Source organism: Idiotropiscis lumnitzeri, chromosome 12 (assembly GCF_059441095.1).
Source record: "Idiotropiscis lumnitzeri isolate Australia: NSW breed Sydney's pygmy pipehorse chromosome 12, RoL_Ilum_1.0, whole genome shotgun sequence".
In the NCBI taxonomy this organism is placed as follows: Eukaryota; Metazoa; Chordata; class Actinopteri; order Syngnathiformes; family Syngnathidae; genus Idiotropiscis; species Idiotropiscis lumnitzeri.
Window position 1 is genome coordinate 1,463,442 of NC_142402.1, and position 19,073 is coordinate 1,482,514.

Below are 19,073 nucleotides of genomic sequence, written 5' to 3' on the forward strand. Positions count from 1 at the left end.
GCCCTCCTGTTTGTAGGCCTGACCCAATGTTCTTGTTAAAAAGTCTGACAGCAGTCGGCAGGAAGGAGCGGCGAAATCTCTCTTTGGTACAGCGAGGGTGTAAAAGTCTGTCACTGAAGGAGCTGTAAAGTGTTCTCAGATTGTCATTGAGTGGGTGGGCTGGTTTGTCCAGCATTGATGACAGTTTTGCCGTCATCCTCCTGCCCCCCACTGAGTCCACAGAGTCCAGGGAGCAGCCCAGGACAGAGCTGGCCCTCCTCACTAGTTTGTCCAGTCTCTTTTTGTCCCGGCCCGAGATGCCTCCTGCCCAGGAGACCACTCCATAGAAGATGACCGATGAAACCACCGAGTCATAGAAGTTCCTGAGGAGTGTTCCCCGAACGCCAAAGGACCTCAGCCTCCTGAGTAGGAAGAGTCTGCTCTGACCCTTCCTATAGAGAGCGTCTGTGTTGTCGCTCCAGTCCAGTTTATTGTTCAGATGAACACCCAGGTACTTGTAAGTTGAGACCCTCTCAACGTCTGTTCCCTGGATATTCACTGGTGCAGGTGGAGAGTGCCGACGCTTGCAGAAATCCACCACCAGCTCTTTGGATTTCCCAGCGTTGATTTGGAGGCGGTTCTGCTGACACCAGTCCACGAACCCCTGCGTAACCCCTCTGTACTCCCGATCGTCATCGTCAGTGATGAGGCCGACAATCGCAGAGTCATCAGAGAACTTCTGCAGGTGACAGGTTGTGGAATTGTATTTGTAGTCCGAGGTGTAGAGGGTGAACAGGAAGGGAGCCAGCACAGTTCCCTGCGGCGCTCCCGTGCTGCAGAGGAGCACGTCAGACACACAGTCCTGTGTCCTCAAGTACTGTGGCCGGTTTGTGAGGTAGTCGTGAATCCATGTGATGAGGTGGTGGGCCACTCCCGCCTGCTCCAGCTTGTCTCCCAATAAGGCGGGCTGGATGGTGTTGAAAGCACTTGAGAAATCAAAGAACATGATCCTCACCATGCCCCCCGCCTTCTCCAGGTGGAAGAGTGGAGTGTGGAGCAGGTAGATGATGGCATCATCCACACTGATGCCAGGCTGGTATGCAAACTGGAGTGGGTCCATTGAGGAGCTGACCAGGGGGCGCAGATGGACGAGGACCAGTCTCTCCAGGGTCTTCATCAGATGAGACGTCAGCGCCACTGGTCTGAAGTTGTTGAGCTCCTTCGGATGAGGTGTCTTTGGAACCGGAACCAGGCAGGATGTTTTCCACAGGGAAGCCTGAGCGGGGTCAGACATTTGATCAAACCTATTGAAAAATAGGTTCAACTCATTTGCCCACTGAAGCCCCCCCCCCCTTCTGGGTCTTACCTGGTTGTCCGTGGCCTGAGATGGTCTTCAGGCCCCTCCAGACATCCCTGGCATTGTTCCGCTGCAGTTGTTCTTCCATCCGCATCCTGTAGGACTTTTTTCCCTCTCGGATCCTCCTTCTCAGCTGACGCTGCACTCTCTTCAGCTCGTCCTTGTCGCCTGAAACAAAAGCCCTCTTTTTCTCCTTCAGGAGAGCTTTAATGTCCGGTGTGATCCAGGGTTTGTTGTTGGAGAAACATCTTACAGTCCTGGTGGGAATGGTGTTCTCCATGCAGAAGTTAATATAGTCTGTAACTGTGTCTGTTAGACCATTAATGTCCTCACCGTGAGCTTCGCTGAATACCTCCCACACAGTTGTGTTGAAACAGTCCTTCAAGGCCTCCTCGGCTTCTCCGGACCATCGCTGAACTGTGCGTGTCACAGCTGGCTGCCTGCGGACCACAGGCAGGAGAGCAACCAAGTTGTGGTCAGCTTTGCCCAGCGGGGGGAGGGGCAGTGACGTGTACGCCTCCTTGGTGTTGGCATAGAAGAGGTCCAATATTTTATTGTCTCTGGTGTGGCAGGTTACATATTGTGTGAATGAAGGCAGAGAGGAGGAAGGAGAAGCATGATTGAAGTCACCAGAGATAAGGAACAGGGCATTTGGGTGCTGTGTTTGTAGCCTGCTCACAGCTGCATTCAGTACATCACAGGCTGTCTCTCCGTTAGCAGAGGGTGGCACGTACGCCCCCACCGCGATCACATGACTGAACTCTCGCGGTAAATAGACCGGTCGCATGCTAACAGCTATCACCTCAATGTCCCGACTGCAAAGTTGATCCTTAACAGTTATGTGCCCAGGGTTACACCATCTATCATTAACAACAGCCAGCCCTCCCCCTTTTCTCTTACCGCTCTCCAGTGTCCTGTCCGCGCGTAGTATTTGGAAGCCGTCCAATTCCACGACGGCGTCCGGCGTTAGCTCTGTTAGCCACGACTCCGTGAACACCAGCAAGCTAGCCTCCCGGACAATCCTCTCGTGCCGGGTGAGCGCTGTTAGCTCGTCCATTTTGTTGGGGAGGGATCGAACATTCCCCATAATAACGGACGGGAGGACGGGGTGATATCGTCTCCTCCTTGCCTGGCGTTTAGCCCCCGCACGACATCCCCGTCTCTTCCTCCTCAGCTCGCGGGGGATATCGGGTCTCGCTCCGGGAGCCCACGCGGGGTTAGCACGAAGTGCTAACAGCTGATCTCTTGTGTACACGATCGATCCGTAGCTCCGAGTTTCGTCTCCGGACACGATCGCGCAAAAAACAACCCCCAACAGCAGTAAAACCACCGCAAGTTGGATGTCCATTGCTGAGATGAGGTAAAAATAAAATAAAAAAGGGTAAAGAGAAAAAACACACGAAAAAGGCTCAATAGTGAGCCACGCTGCTGTAAACAGGCAGCAACTCGCGCGGCGCCGGAACCGGAACCAGTGCAATTGTGCAGTCCTAGGATGCAATACACACTACTACTGTGCTTTATCGAATGCTGTACTTAAATATTGACCAATGCTGTATTTTGTTTACCATTACAGTATTCTTATCATTACAGTACTTTTATCATTGCAGTATTTTCTGTCATTGCAGTATTTTTTTACCATTGCAATACTTTTACCATGACAGTACTTTTACCTTTGCAGTAATTTCTATCATTGCAGTACTTTTACTATTACAGTACTTTTATCATTGCAGTATTTTCTATCATTGCAGTACCTTTACCATTATAGTACTTTTATCATTGCCGTATATTCTATAATTGCAGTATTTTTTCTATCATTTCAGAACTCTTACCATTACAGTACTTTTATCATTGCAGTATTTTTATCACTGCAGTATTTTCAATCATTCAATATTTTTTTTATCATTGCAGCGTTTTTATTTATTTCCCCTCTGTGCCATGGACAGACATTAGGAGTGTTTGCCTTACTTGCACTCCGACGCGTTCTGACCCATATTGGTAAATGATGTCCCCCATTCTGTCCAACTTCTTTTCCATTGTCCCTAGTAGCTGTTTGAGGCACAAGGTCAGGTCAGGTTGATCGTTTCTCACAGCTTCCTATCCACGACCCCGGGCCACTTGAGACGCAGTCTAAGCCCGGCTAGTCTATTTCGACTACAGGTCTAGGAGGTTGGGTGGGTTCTACCGTCGTTATTATCAGCTCTGTGTTTGCTTCCTCCGTGACAGTGGTACTGATGTACTGCAATCTGTGGTTTGCGTCCAGTTGCTGTACTTCATTCGACTGACTCGACTCCTTTTGTAGAAAGTAGTCAGTGCGAGGCCTCTGTTTCTCTTCTCTCAAACACTTCTTCTTTCCTTGGTGAACTCCCAACCCATGTTGTGATGTGATGCTCCTCCAACCGCCGGGACATATCTGCAGTTTGTGCGCCGCCGTTGTAGCTTTAGCTCTGGCAATTGCAGTGGCACTCTTTTGTACTGTGCTTTTACTCATAGTCGTTTCTGGTCCAGGGTCAGCCGATGAGTCATCTTCCGCCCCCGCTTTCGCAGACTCTAGGGGTGTTATCTTTTCGTAGCTATAGTGGGTGCTTCTAACATGCGAAAGCATGGGAAGCTAGCCCATGCCTGTCCCAGTGGGGTTTATTTCCTCCTGTCAGCTGTCTTTCCATGCTGCCACAAGGACTTTCCCCTGTTGTCAGCTGATCTTTCTCAGCGGTCACTGGACTAGTCCAGTAACTCAGTTCACAAATCACAGGATATAGGTGTAAATTCCCTTGTCCTGCCAGATACTTGAGTGTTTGTGTTGTATTGGTGGTGACTGGTGGAATGGTGGATGGATAAATTATAATTTTGGACGCATTGTCAGTAGTGTCTAACTAATCAGATTATGGACGATTTTTTTACGTACCTGGATACTGGGAGTTTACATTACGGAGCATCAGTGTCAAGGGTCACAACATTGATAGTTCAAGGAAACTAAGCAAAAGTGATACAGTCATTACTCTCATAGTTCATACACATTTGATCTAATTTATATATTTAATTACATTATTATTGTATTGCACTGAAGAGGGGAGCTCTCTAATCTCGTTGCACACTGTACAATGACAATAAAGGGATTTCTGTTTCTGATTCTGATATATAAATATAGCCCCAGTAGGATGATTGACAGCAGTGGTTGTTCATATAACGGCATGTCACTTAATCATAACGTTGAAATACTTATTGATATCTTCATAATTACTTGATGGCTCCATAGATATTTTAATTAGTTCTACAAGTTCGTCACTTTTTTGGGAGTCCTTTGTATTTGTTACCTACATAGCAACAAAAAAAATGCTCATATCCTGTGAATAGTGAGAAATATTTCTTTGTGTTTGACATTACTGTTTTTTTGTGAATCAAAATACACAACAAATCATATTTGACCAACAATTATCTGGTTAAAATTTTAGTTTAACTTTAATTTGTCATGTCTTCGCTTTCTTTGATTCTGGAGTGTGAATGTCCCTCTGTGCTAACTAACAGGGAACTCCACTCACTATGTACTAGCTAAGAGGGATTCCATACAGTAAAATACAATACAATACAATACAACTTTATTTATAGAGCGCATTTCACAACAGCTGGAGCTGTAACAAGTGAAAAAAAAACACAACAAATCATACATGGCCATTAATTATCTTAAGACAGTAGTATTAATTGTTCACTTTTTTTTAATTTTTATTACGGATTGTGAATGTCTCTTTGTGCTATCAAGCAGGGAACTCCAGTCACTATGTACTAGCGAATCTGTGCTTCCATATAGTATTTTGTATTTTTTTTTAGAAATTTGCACAAAAAAAAAATCATTTGTGATGATTAATTATCTTAAGACAGTAGTATTCATTGTTCATTTGGCTTTTTGTTGTTCTTCTCTTTGATTCTGGAGTGTGAATGTCGCTCTGTGCTATCTGACAGGGAACTCCAGTTACTATTTACCAGCCAAGAGAGAACCTCTGTGATTCCGTTTCCGTTAAAAAAAAAAAAATAAATAAAAAAAATCACATATGACCATTATCTTAAGACAGTAGTATTATTGTTCATTTGGCTTTTTATTGTTCCTTTCTTTGATTCTTAGTACTGATGGTTTTCTTTTTACATGTAAACCTATTATATAAATGCCAATGTTAACGTAAATTATCTGGCCCTTTAAATAGACAAAACTATGAATACAATGTGTAAAATCTTTTATGCTCTATGCTCCCCTATTATTCTACAATAATTTAGCACAGCAACTGTTGAAAGAGTCGGGTAAATTATCTAAAACTATTTTGGAAAAATCACTACATCCCCAGTGCTTAAAACCACAGCAAGATTTAACATATTATGACGTTGGTGTTGCAAAGAAGAAAATAAAAAGAAAAGTGGGAAAAAAAGTAGAACAGTTTTACCTCAGAGCAGTAAAAGCAGAAAATGATCAGCCAGCAAGCACATTATAATTATTATTATTATTATTTTTTTTAACATTAATTTTAAAAATCCTCACTCACGCACACAGACACAAAGGTATCCTTAGATGGTCATCCTACTCAATGCCTGATACACCTCTTTAAAAATCAAAGCCTTTCACAATTTTGGATCACCACTTTCTCCATAAAAAATACACTGGAGTCACAGGGGAAATCATTTTTAAAATGTATTGCTTTTTTGTTTAGTATATGAAATAAAATACTTAAACTCAAGTGAAGAAGTTTCCCAACGTGCTCAGAAACCGGAACTTATGCTATTTTTTGACCCGTCAAAAAAGTTTTCTTGGGAATTATAAATCAGTCGACTAACAATAGGATCAAAGGCCCATAAATCATTCACAAACAATCGAATCAGAGAAAGCATATCGACCAATTATCGTATTTTCTGGACTATAAGACTTTTTTCCTAGATTTTGAACCATGCGGTGAATACAACGGTGCAGCTTTTCTGTGGATTTTTCTTTCAATGGTAGGGGCGCTCTATAGTTCAGAAAATAGGCTAAATAAATCTTGGTTATTTTTCTCTTGGATCTGTTTTGTTTTCTTAGCAAAGTAGTTGCCGAATTAAAAGGCACTGTTTTACCAATCTGTTTATGTACCTTTTATGTGCATTTACAGTACAAAATGTCCTGCACCCTGGTGTGGCTTGTGTATTGTTTTTTTTCCTTTTTTTCAAAACGAGTTGCTGCGGACTATATGCCGGTGCGCCTTACGGTCCGTAGCATACTGTCTCTCTTTTACGTCCCAACCTATTTTGAATCCGAGTTTGTAGTCATTTCTGAAAGTTGTACATTCTTAAATAGTATTCTCACAGACAAAATACAAAACCAGGTATTTTCATGTAAGTAATTTGATGTATACAACAATTGTAAAATGCCTATTCATCTACCTCAAAACAAATACTGTATGCGCACATTATTTGTGTCTGCACATGTACATACGCTATGATAAAATGGTGTGTGTAACTATCTGTGTCTGCACAAAGGTTTATAAGGCAACACTTAAAATCATGAGAATGAATCAGAATAATTTGAAGAAGTTAAACTCAGTTCTGTTGTTTTAAAATGAAGCAGCAATACAAATGTTTCCATTACACTCCATTACTTTAGCCACGCCGTACCCTCCGAAACATCCGAGCACACTGTTTGCTTTTTACGTCATTGGTCACATCATTTCTTTGTTTGCTTGCTCATTGTCGTATACCTTGAGTACAAATGCATCCACAACAAATACTTTCAACAGAGCTTGTCATACACACAAATTTTCAAAATGTCTTGTATACAAAAAAAAGTTGTACATGTCCAGTTTACACTTTTTCACCTCAAAATCAAGATATTGTTGGAAATCAAATTCTACAGTTCTGCATCTAAATGTATGAAATTACACAGACAGGTTGTTGACAAAAGAGCAATCAGAAACTACATGAGCGCATAGCAACGTTACACTTTTAGTAATTTAAAATACATTGAGAAAAAGCAAAATATTTAAAGTGGGAATATATTTATTATTTTTTATTATACACTCCACAGGCTAAATATGTGTTTGCTTATACTTACAAACACTCGTACACAACACAAAATCATAGTATATCATGCAAGCCACGAAAATTATTTAGCAAAAAATGACAATGTGGCCATCAGCAACTATGATCTACATTAATAGATCTAAATCTTTGTTTAATGTTTTAAGAAACCTATTTTCGTGGTGTTCATGCCACATCAGAGGAGTGCCTCATATCAAATTATCCATCCAATGATGAAACTTTTTAAGTTTTATACTTGAGAATTAAACCCAATAAATAAATAAATATAACCCTAAACAGACTCAGTCGTAATTTTACCACATAGCATATATTCGCCAGCTAAAAGTAACATCCAGGCATCATGAGGTAAGTTTGTGCAGATTCCATAGCTTTGAAAATGAGCTTGGGAAAAGGACAACTTGTTTTTACAAAGTTAAAAGGCTGATTGAACAGCCGGTGATGTCGTATGAATGAAATACACACTTCATTGTATAGTTTAATAGTATTTTTAAAACAGTGGTTCTGAAATGGGAGTACACATACCCCTGGGGATACTTGAAGGAACTCCAGGGAGTATGCGAGATTTTAAATAAAACAAACAAACATGCAAAAATCCTCTAACATAATTATTGAATTAATTAAATGTTTCAGGAAAATATAAGGTCATATAACAAATTTTATTTTCAGTAGGTTAATCAATTTCCAGATTCTCCCCCAACTTGTCACGTGCCACCTCTCGTTACCTGTCAGTCACTTGAAGAGGCAAACAATGGAGTCATGGCTGAAGCGTAAGATTTCCCAAAAACAGAGGCACAAAAGAAGAAGGCCAAAACTGAGTCGACAAAATTCCGCTTGTATGTTGAAGATTATACTTAATTTTGATTTATGTCCACAAGTTGCAACAAACCCGAGGCACTGTTATTTTTTTTCAGTGGGGAGAAAGTTGCTAACAGTTGCATAAACCAGCGCATCTGCGGCGCCATCTTAAGACAAAAGATGGATGTCACGTTGGTAACAAGAGGAAACTTTGAATTTAGATCATCTCAAGATATGATAAGGAAGCCTCTTATGTGGTCTTAGCTAAAGCCAAGATGTAATTCACTGTTGCAGACCTGATAACAAATTTCTTCTATTATCCAAAAGAGAGACTTTGATGTTTATTTTTTGTGGATCAATACAAATGAAGTTGGAAAGTTTCTACAGTTTAATTAATCAGACACTGGTGGCATGTTGAAAGTCAAGTTGTCTGGGGATTTTTGCCCCTGGTAGGGTCACCCATGGCAAACAAGTCCGAGGTGAGGGTCCAGACATGATGGATAAAATAATTGGACCTAGTTTTCTCTTGCAAGGACACGGGTCACCGGGCCCCCCCTCTGGAGCCAGGCATGGAGGTGGGGCTCATTGTGAGCGCCTGGTGGCCTGGCCTGTACCCATGGGGCCCAGCCGGGCTCAGCCCAAAAAGGCAACGTCGGTTCACCTTCCCAAAGGTATCCGGTGCCCTGTGAGCTGGGCGGCAGAAAGAGGCAGGAACCTTGGCGCTCTGATCCCCTGCTACAAAAACGAGCTCTTGGGACATGGAATCTATCTGGCAGGGAAGGAGCCCGAGCTGGTCTTTCCGAAGAGACACCAAACCTCCACACACAGCTTAGGTGCTTCCACCAGTCTTCTTGAGTCCGATGACCTCTCCTGGACACACAACACCACAGCAGTGATAAAGAAGGTCACCCAGCATCTGCAATTCCTGAGGGTCCTCAGGAAATTCAACCTGGACAAGAAGCTTCTGCTGGCCTTCTACCACTCGTCCATCGAGAGCCTGGTGACCTACTGTGTCTCTACCTGGTACGGCGGCTGCACTGAGGCAGACAGATTGAGACTCCAGAGGACAGTCAAAACAGCGCAGAGGATTATTGGCTGCCCTCTCCCCTCCCTGTCGGACATCTACACCACCCGGTGCCTCAGCAGAGCTCTCAATATCATTAAAGACAATACTCACCCGCGCTCACACCAGGCGCGACAGGTGCATCAAAACAAAGACTAACAGACTGAAAAACAGTTTCTTCCCGAGAGATATCTCCATGCTGAACTCTCACATGCATCTACCCTTGCGTTGCAGAACAGCGACATAGTATGTTTTTATTTATCCTATTTCGTATTTATTTTCTATTTAATTATTGAATCTTTAATTAATCTATTATATATATATATATATATATATATATATATATATATATATATATATATAATTAAATTATTGTTGTATTGCACTGGAGCGAGGAGCTCTCTAATCTCGTTGCACACAGAGAACAATGACAATAAAGGGCATTCTGATTCTGAGAAGGGTTGGACACTCTTCCACTCTGGAGTTGCCCAAGGTGAAAGGCTCTGAGCAGGTGTGGCCATACTTATTGCCCCCATTCTTGGCGCCTGCAAATTGGGGTTCACCCTGGTGGATGAGAGAGTAGCTGTAACGCTGGAGATTCTCGTTAGCTGGATGCCAGGTAGTTAAAATTACTGCAAACTGCCCGAGACGGGTCCTGACTGTTGTTTGTGCTTATGCACCAAATAGCAGCTCAGAGTACCCACCCTTTGGAGTCCGTGGAGGGTGTGCTGGAGAGCGTGCCCCCTGGAAACTCCCTCGTACTGGAGGGGGAATTCAATGCCCATGTGGGAAATAACAGTGAGACCTGGAAGGGCATGAATGGGAGGAACCTGAGTGGTGTTCTGTTACTGGACTTCTGTGCTTGTCATGGCTTGTCCATAATGAACACCATGTTCAAACATAAGGGTGGCCATATGCGCACTTTCCCTCAGGACACCCAAGGCTGTAGGTCGATGATAGACTTTGTACTTGTATCATCATATTTGCGGCCGTATGTTTTGGACACTCGGGTGAAGAGAGAGGCGGCGCTGTCTACTGATCTCCACGTGGTGGTGAGTTGGCTCCAATGGTGGGGGAAGATTTTAAATCGGAATCCAACGAGTTCAGTACCGGCTTTGCTGGAAGTTATAGACGCATACTCAAGTATTGCATTAATTTGAAGCTCTGACAGTGTCTCTAACTTGTTCACAAGACCAACTAGCAGTTTTTATTTTCAGATTGTAGTTAAAGAGTATGATATATCTGTGTGGACAACTAGTCCCAGATATAAAAAAAACATTATGGGGGTTAACATGGACAAGGTTTTGGACAAAATTAAGGTATATTTGAATAACTGGAGTACATTTTATCTGACATTATGGGGTAAAGTGAATACAATAAAAATGTCTGTAGCCCCACAAATAAATAAATAAATAAATAAATATATATATATATATGTATGTGTGTGTGTGTGTGTGTACCGTATTTTCGCAACCATAAGGCACACTTCATAGTCCCAATTCTCCCCCAAGATTTAACGCGGAGTGCCTTATGTACAGACAAAGATTGTGGATCTGTACACGTTTTACTCTCTTTAGCAACACACCTGACCAATTTAGATCATTTCACAGTGCATGTTAGGTTGGTAAAGGCTGTGACAAGAAAGCTCATTTGATTTGACTGGGAGTCATACATTGAGTGAACCCTCCTGTTGGTGATGATTGGTGATGGTTTGAGACAATCAGACCAGTATGTACAGGTGGGAGAAAGCTGGATGAAAGGGCAGATATCAAAGACTGTCTTATCATAAATGTTATTGCAAGCAAGAAACACCACAGGTTACACTACAGACTCTGGGGAAAAAAATAAAAACACGGTGCCCATATCGCACCACTCACGACATCTTTTTAACCGGCCTTCTGATTGCCTGAGGCTGTGTAGGACTCCCAGAATCATTTGCATCACTTGATACATGTTTTGTGTTAATTGCATTTCTTTGTTTCTTGTTTTCGTTGTTTCATTGTTTGCTTGTATGCTGTTCAGTTAATGTTAGGTGGTAGTTTTGTTTTTGATTTAAAACCATGACTGTAAGTAGGGTGGTGACTAGTGCGATCCCTTCCCCTGCATAATGTGGTCTCGTACTGTTAATGGCAATGTGTCTAACCTACTGCTGGTTGAGTTCTGCCAAAAACTGCCCGCGCACCAGCAGGACTGCTAATGACCTATGACTAACTAAATTTTGCCCTTTCAAAGCTGCCTTTTCAAAACATGTGCTAGCATGCATGCTAGCCATTGTTTAGCAATGAGGCATGTCTTGACATATTTGTGCCCAATAATGAAGGGTACCCTTTGTATGTGCTTAATACATTTAAAGCACACGCAACTAAGACTGCACACTTGAATACAGTGCATGCTATGGTCGTGAAAATACGGTATCTAATGGTCAGGGGTGTGCTGGAGCCTATCCCAACTGTCTTCGGGCAGTCGGCAGGGTACACCCTGGACTGGTTGCCAGCCAAAAGCAGGGCACACAAAGACAAACAACCACCGCCAACTGCCCAAAGATATCTGGGATAGGCTCCAGCACCCCCCTCGACCCTTTTGAGGAGAAGCGGTACAGATAATGGATGTGCCCATCTCTGGATATGTCCCATCAGCAAGCTCTGTAGATGTCTGAAAACATTCTGATCATTTGAATCAGCTGTGATGGTGTAGGGGGATATGCCTCTCAATGAATGAATATTTCAAGTAAAAAGCTCAATGCTGCAGACGACAATTGTCATCAGTTGGTTCCCTATAGGTTTCCAGTATGTTCTCCATGGCCTGTAACAAATTCATTTATTAGTTTTAAACATGTTGAAGCATATCACAATGGAAACATAAGAGGACTTTCACCAAGGTAATGGAAAGAATCAGATGAATGGCTAAAGGGTATAACCCAGTCAACTTGTCAAATGGCTGGAATATTTGTGTACTCTATATTTCCATTACAATAATATCTCCATTGGTTATGCAGGGTGCATGTTTTCGTGGATGTACTTCACATTAAGCTTCCTTAAAGGCCAACCCAAGAGTTGGAGGTGGGGAGTGATTCATATGGGGGTGGGGTAGAGTAGGTGGAGGATGTGGGCTTGGACAGCCAATTATTCCTTGTAAATGCCTGTTAGGGTGGATGGGGTTGTCTTGAAAACCTTTTGTTTTTTCTTTGGAAAAATTGCTTTCACCTTTGAAGAGGTCGCTTTTCTCACAGAGAATGTGATCATTTATATGGCCTGAATCTTGAGAATGGTGAAAATGTGTGCCACTTTTTCTCTTCAACGTGGACTCCCGGCTGGAAGATTCAGCCGAACGGCTGTCAGAGCTGCCATCACTACTGGCATCAGTCCCTTCCACAGGGGTGACTCTAATTGTAGTGACAGATTGAGGGTGATGATGGAAAGGAGGCGCAAATATGGCACTGGGAGTGAGAAGTGTGGGAGGGTTTGGATCCTGAAAATTAGATTGTGACTGATATATTACATGTGGGTGATTGATAGGCACACCTTCAACAACAACTTTACTTTCCAATTTGGTCCCTGTTACATTCTGCCGTCCGTCCAGTGATCTGGCATCCTGAAATGGATCACAGGTGTCTGCATTTCTGTTGAAATTCTTGATGTTACAAGCTGGCTGTCGTGGCGATGGACGCTTTTCTGTTGGATTCCAACGCCAAGAGCCACTTCCATCAGTGCTCGGAGGTTTTACCACAGGCTTATTAGACTCTGGGTGGGCTTCAACACGGACTATACTGCCAGTTCGTTCCAAACCTTGGCCTTAAATGAGAGAAAAAAAATATCATTAAAGACTTGAAATAACATTTGACGATTGGGTGGGGAAAACCCCCCCAAATCTTCATCTTTTTCCTTTGCCTGCAGTGTTTGATTTTTCCCTCAAATGAGTGTCTATTTATGCCAATTTCAGTATCTGTATCTTGGACTTTTGAACTTTTGCTTTGTATTCATTATTTTCTATCACTTGACACTGTTTGGGGTCCTGGGTGAGCTTGAGCCTATCACAACTGAGTTTTCAGTGAGAGGGTTAGGGCCAGACATGTGAAAACATTTTAGGGGGTTTGCTTCTCGGTGTGTGTGTACGTGTGTGCGTGGGCATTCAGGGCTGAACAAGTGCTGTCACATTGCAAAGTAAAATAAAACAAATATTTTCTTACAATTATACATGTTAAAATAAGTCTATACTCATTTGTCTAACGTTTTAGCTAACACGGTATTACCAAGTTACAGAGAGGTCATGCATACTCAACTCCTTAAGAGTTTGACACAAATGCCATTCATGATTATTACAGTTGTCATCTGTGATTTTATCTGAAGAAGACAACATCCATCAAACGATACAACAATATGATTGTCGTAAGATAAATTCAGGTATGCAACAGCAGGACGGGTGATGTGTTAAAACATGGCTGGCTCGAGTTTCAGTCTCCTTGATCTAACCTGAGTGTAACACAAAACTATGTGCTGTTTTATCTCAAAGACACAAGAGAAAAGACATTAACCCTGCAGGGATAAATGTTTCTGAATCCTCTGAGATTGGGTGGAGAACAAATACAAGGTCACAATTTCTGTGTGAACCTTGATAAATACATTCGTGTAAATATGTTGTCTTACTGCTCTGTTTTTTTTTCCATCTTCAGAAAGTTGTGAGAGGCAGAAGTTGTTACTGTCTTTGTTCTTTACTCATAATACTTGAAGATTGTTAGAATAATATTTAGAGGTTATTATACATTTGCCATGACGCAACTTTATTTCAATACATGGTGCACATATCATGTTGCAAATTAGTGGAGTGGACTATGCTTGAGTGTTTACAGTCAGAGTGGAGGTACAGGAGGACATCTCTACTGCAGAGAGGTGTCTGCAATTGGCAGGGCGGTGGCACTTCTTCAGAAGTGAGGATTAAGTCAACAACATCCTGATGAGTCCTGATAAAGAAGTTGGCCTCAAAGTCTGAAGCAAGCAACATCGTGCTGGGTCCTGATAAAAGATGTTGACGTCAAAGTCAGCTGCGACCCATGGCGGCACGCCAATGATAAACCGGACTAAACCAGCTTTTGAGAAGACGAACTGTACCACCCTTGAGTGTAATCTGATTTCTCGAAGTGTAATCTGATTCCTCGATGTTATAAAAGGGAATGTATGAAAAACATCGATGAACAGAAGGGAGATGAAGTTGCCAAATAAACTTTGTTAACCTCTCTATATCCACTTGAGCTGGGTGCCTCTCTCTTTTCAGCTATGAACCCTATATGTCAAATTGGCGAACCTGACAAAGATGTAACTTTTATCATATATATATATATATATATATATATATATATATATATATATATATATATTATATAAAATAAAGATGCATTTAATAGTCCCACAATGGGGAAATTTGCAGTGTTACAGCAGCAAAGATAAAAATCACACAGTGGCGTAATGTAGCCGTTAATGTATAACATTAGCAGCAGACATTCATAAAAAGCATGGGAATATACACAATATATACGTATATACACAAATACCCATGTATATACACACTTACATCCCACAATATATACAAGTGTAAGGAAACACTCTCAATGTCTATCCATGGTGCAGAGGGGAAATAAATAAAAATGCTGCAATGATAAACAATACTGCAATGATAAAAAAAAGTACTGTAATGGTAAAAGTACTGCAATGATAAGAATACTGCAATGATAAGAATACTGCGATGATAAGAATACTGCAATGGTAAAACAAAATACAGCACTGGTCAATATTTAAGTACACCAATGGATACAGTGTACAGTAGTATATTGTGTATATATATATATATATATATATATATATGTGTATATATATATATATATATGTGTATATATATATATATACAGATATATATAGATATATATATGGATGTGTATAGATATATATATGGATGTGTATATATATATATATATATATATAAATATATATATATATATATATATAGATGTGTATATATATATATAGATGTGTATATATATATATATATATATATATATATATAAATATATATATATATATATATATATATATATAAATATATATATATATATATATATATATATATATATATATGTATATGTGATAGGGCTGGGCAATATGACCTTCAAATCAATATCACAATAAATTGAGCAATTTTACCTCGATAACGATAAATGCATGATAAATTCCCCCTGTGGACCAAAATCTAAATAAATGCAGGAAATGCAAATTAACTATTACTTCTGGACTTTGGGAAGTCATAAACTGACATTTTGGACAATACACTGGAAAGCCCCTCCCCCTGCATTTAATTACTTCCAGAAAACCTAAATCTTTGACGCATCAAAGATCTTACGTTCAATGCCTAGTATCACTTTTTTCACCTCCTGGAGAACTGCTTTTTTGGTTCAACCACCTTTTGCCTCTGACCAACTTCCAAATCATGCCAAGGTGGTTGATAATGAGCAGTCTGGCAGATAAGTGGTTTCTCCTTCTGTCCAGAAAATATTTAGGTCCTTGCTTATGTGTATCCCTAAAACCTGAAGGCGCTCACCTACTATACCTCCTGTACTTCTATCCAGTACACAGTACGTCGTGTTTTTGTCCAAAGTCCAAAATGAGTGCTTCCAATGTTTGTATTGATGAGCTCTTCTTATTTGACTTTGAGTGCTGCCTGTCCTCCTCCTTCTTTTAAAGACAGTGTGGCGGACATAACTGGCTGAGCCAGAGGAGAGGCTGGGGTAGCACTGGACCCCCGTGAAATCTGATTGGACCTCCCCCAGGTACCAACCCAGATGACTGACATCGCTGAACCAACTGCTAAGTCACTCTTGTACAGTAGTAGCCACGCTATGTACCACAAAGCGTGACAATCCACGTTCATGAGGAGAAGAATAGGCACTGAAACAGATTTGAGTCAGTTATCATTGCTGGAGATCAACAAAGTAAGGAAAAAGAAGGAGACGAAGGATACACTTCATGGACAGTGAAATCTTCGTCATAAAGTAAGTTTTACGCTGGTGTCCCAATGAGTCACTCTTTAAAATAACTTCAAGTCAGGAAAAGATGAGGCAGGCAGACAGCCAGAATTCATGTCTGTGAACAGCTCCCATCCTGGGATGAGTAAGGAAGAAAGAGAATCTGATACACACTGGCGCTCTCATTGTCCATCATGCGCAGCAAGTATGAACTCTACGGTGTAGGTTTGTTTTGCAACGAAAATGCTATTACCGTATTTTCCAGACTATATGGCCCTACTTCTTTCAGAGATTTTGAACCATGCGGCTAATACAACGGTGCGGCTTTTCGGTGGATTTTTCTTTTACCAGTTGGGACGCTCTATAGTTCAGAAAATATGCTAAATAAATATGTGCTAGTGAACAACTTGGATGAAATCAACACTTTTTTTCTGTTCATGTTGATATGTATTGATGAACGAACAGAGTGTGCAATTGCCTGGCATTGGGGCGAGAGAAGGGGGGGGGAAAGGTGGGGGATAGAATTGAGAGGGGGTGAGCAAGCAGCACACCATTAACACTGTTTATAGTGGAGATGGGGTGTTGCTGACCTAGACTCCGGACGTTGCAAATCGGTGGGGAGAATACTGAGAAGACCTCCTCAATTCCACAGACAAGCCTTCCATTGAGGAAGCAGAGCTTGAGGACTCCATGGTAGACTCACCTATCTCTCGGGTTGGTACGGTCTATTCAGGGGTACTGGACAGGAGGGTCAGTCGGGAGGTCAAATCTCAGATCCAGGAGTAGCAGCAGTATAGGTTTCGTCCTGCCCGTGGAACAGTGTACGAGCTCTACACTCTTAGCAGGGTCCTCAGGGGTGCATGGGAGTTTGCCCAACCAGTTTACATGCGTTTTGTGGACATGGAGAAGGAGTTTGACCGTGTCCCTCTGGGAATTCTGTGGGGTGTGCTTCCAGAGTACAGGGTACCAAGGCCACTAATACGGGCTGTTCGGTCCCTGTACCACAGATGTCAGAGTTTGGTCCGCATCCCAGTGATGGTTGGACTCCGCCAAGGCTGCCCTTCGTCACCAATTCTGTTAATAATTTTTATGGACAGAATTTCTAGGCGCAGTCGAGGCAATGAGGAGGTCCGATTTGGCGGCCTCAGTATAGCATCTCTGCTTTTTGCAGATGATGTAGTACTGTTGTGATCTCCAACTCTCACTGGAGCGGTTCACAACCGAGTGTGAAACGGTTAGGATGAAGAACAGCACCTCCACATCTGAGACCATGGTCCTCTGTCGGAAAAGAGTGGAGTTCCCTCTACTGGTCGGGGATGAGATCCTTCCCCAAGTGGAGGAGTTCAAGTATCTCGGGTATCAGGCGGATCGGTGCAGCGTCCGCTATGATGCGGACGCTTTATTGGTCCGTCGTGATGTAGAAGGAGCTGAGCCAAAAGGCAAAGCTCTCGATTTACCGGTGGATCTACGTTCCTACCCTCACCTATGGTCATGACAAACGGCCGAAATGAGTTTCCTCCGCCGTGGGGGCAGGGCTCTCCCTTAGAGATAGGGTGAAAAAAGCTCTGTCATCCGGAAGGGACTCAAAGTCGAGCCGCTGCTCCTCCACGTTGAGACGAGCCAGATGAGTTGGCTCGGGCATTTAATTAGGATGCCTCCTGGACGCCTCCCTGGTGAGGTGTTCCGGGCATGTCCCACCAACAGGAGGCCCCGGGGACGACCCAGGACACGCTGGAGTGACTATGTCTCCCGGCTGGTCTGGGAATGTCTGCGGATCCCTCCTGAAGAGCTGGAAGATGTGGCTGGGGAGAGAGATGTTTAGATGTCCTTGGTGAAGCTGCTGCCTCCATGACCTGACCCCGGATAAGCGGCAGAAAATGGATGGATGCATTTTTATTTTGATTACACTATACAATGTAGTTCCTTTGAAGAGGTACACTTAGGCCTCTGAGGATGAGGATGTCAATGAGCAACAAGAGCAAGACCCAGAGCCAGCTGTCCCCAGCAAGAATTTCACTCAGCCAAGAGGTGGTAAAACTACTTACCTGAAATTTGCTATAAATAAAGTTGTATTGTATTGAATAGTTGGCTGCATTTATTGTGTATCTTCTGTATCCCTTAACTATTAATGTGTTGGTGCATTTTCATAATTTTTGTAAGAATTTATTATTATTAATCCATAATGGAAAAATTGTAGCCCAATTGTTTTACATTTTCAGCATTGTTAATAAACTAAAAATTATATATGCACGAATCTCATCTCTTGTGTGCTTGGTATGTACATTACAACATTTGACACTCCGATTGCAATTGATAGGTCGAGAAACAAATGTATTTTAAGGTCTGAGGACCCACTGAAGTAGCATAGGCCACTCCCTGGCCACCGCAAGGATAAAAGTCAAGCTCCGCCACTGGCGGACGTTAGGACCATGCCTCTCAACCAGAAGGTATACAGTTTGAGGCGTGTTTATGTGAATGTTTTTTTGGGCGCAAATCTCTCTGGTTGGCAGTCTTGGAATAAAGACGCGTTTACAGTCAGACATGTGTGCTCATTTCCACTGCCACAACAGATTGTTTTCTGAATTAGCATCCTGTTAGACTGTAGATATTATTAAGCAACTGGGGTAGTTTTCGGTGAATGAGACTGACTAAAATTGATGATTACTGTTGTGTGTGGTGAAAGGATGACATTACAGCAGAATTTAGCATTAAGTCAGGAGTAGGCCGGAAGAAAGTTACACAGGAGATGCTTTTATCAACAAAACAGCGTATCCAACCACCATCTATAGACCTATGGCAGGGGTTGTCAAGATCCAGTCCTG

The 19,073-nt window shown here is 42.2% G+C and overlaps 2 protein-coding genes across 4 annotated transcripts in view; both read right to left on the reverse strand.

Annotated features, from left to right (window-relative positions):
* Positions 1–1,029: 1,029 nt before the first annotated feature.
* Positions 1,030–3,824, reverse strand: LOC148325151 (uncharacterized). The gene is made up of 4 exons (XM_088311197.1): positions 3,519–3,824; positions 3,302–3,382; positions 1,346–1,856; positions 1,030–1,255 (listed from the first exon to the last, which is right to left on the reverse strand). The coding sequence occupies exons 1-4, from the start codon at positions 3,822–3,824 to the stop codon at positions 1,053–1,055; spliced, it is 1,101 nt and encodes a 366-aa protein (XP_088167323.1). The 3' UTR covers positions 1,030–1,052.
* A 639-nt stretch (positions 3,825–4,463) lies between these two features.
* The window catches only part of LOC148325152 (phospholipid phosphatase-related protein type 4-like), a 235,487-nt gene continuing 220,877 nt past the window's right edge, over positions 4,464–19,073 (reverse strand). For all 3 annotated transcript variants that reach the window (XM_088311140.1, XM_088311142.1, XM_088311141.1), the window contains one exon: positions 4,464–13,033. In XM_088311140.1, coding sequence (XP_088167266.1) covers positions 12,267–13,033 — 767 coding nt within the window. In that variant the 3' untranslated portion in view covers positions 4,464–12,266. The remainder of the gene's footprint in view (positions 13,034–19,073) is intronic.

Coding starts and splice junctions, on each gene's coding strand:
- LOC148325151 (XM_088311197.1), bottom strand. CDS start 3,824: ATGAGTAAAAGCACAGTACAAAAGAGTGCCACTGCAATTGCCAGAGCT. Junction 3,383..3,518: donor CAGAGCTGATAATAACGACG/GTAGAACCCACC, acceptor TGCCTCAAACAG/CTACTAGGGACAATGGAAAA. Junction 1,857..3,301: donor CAGAACGCGTCGGAGTGCAA/GTAAGGCAAACA, acceptor GCCAACACCAAG/GAGGCGTACACGTCACTGCC.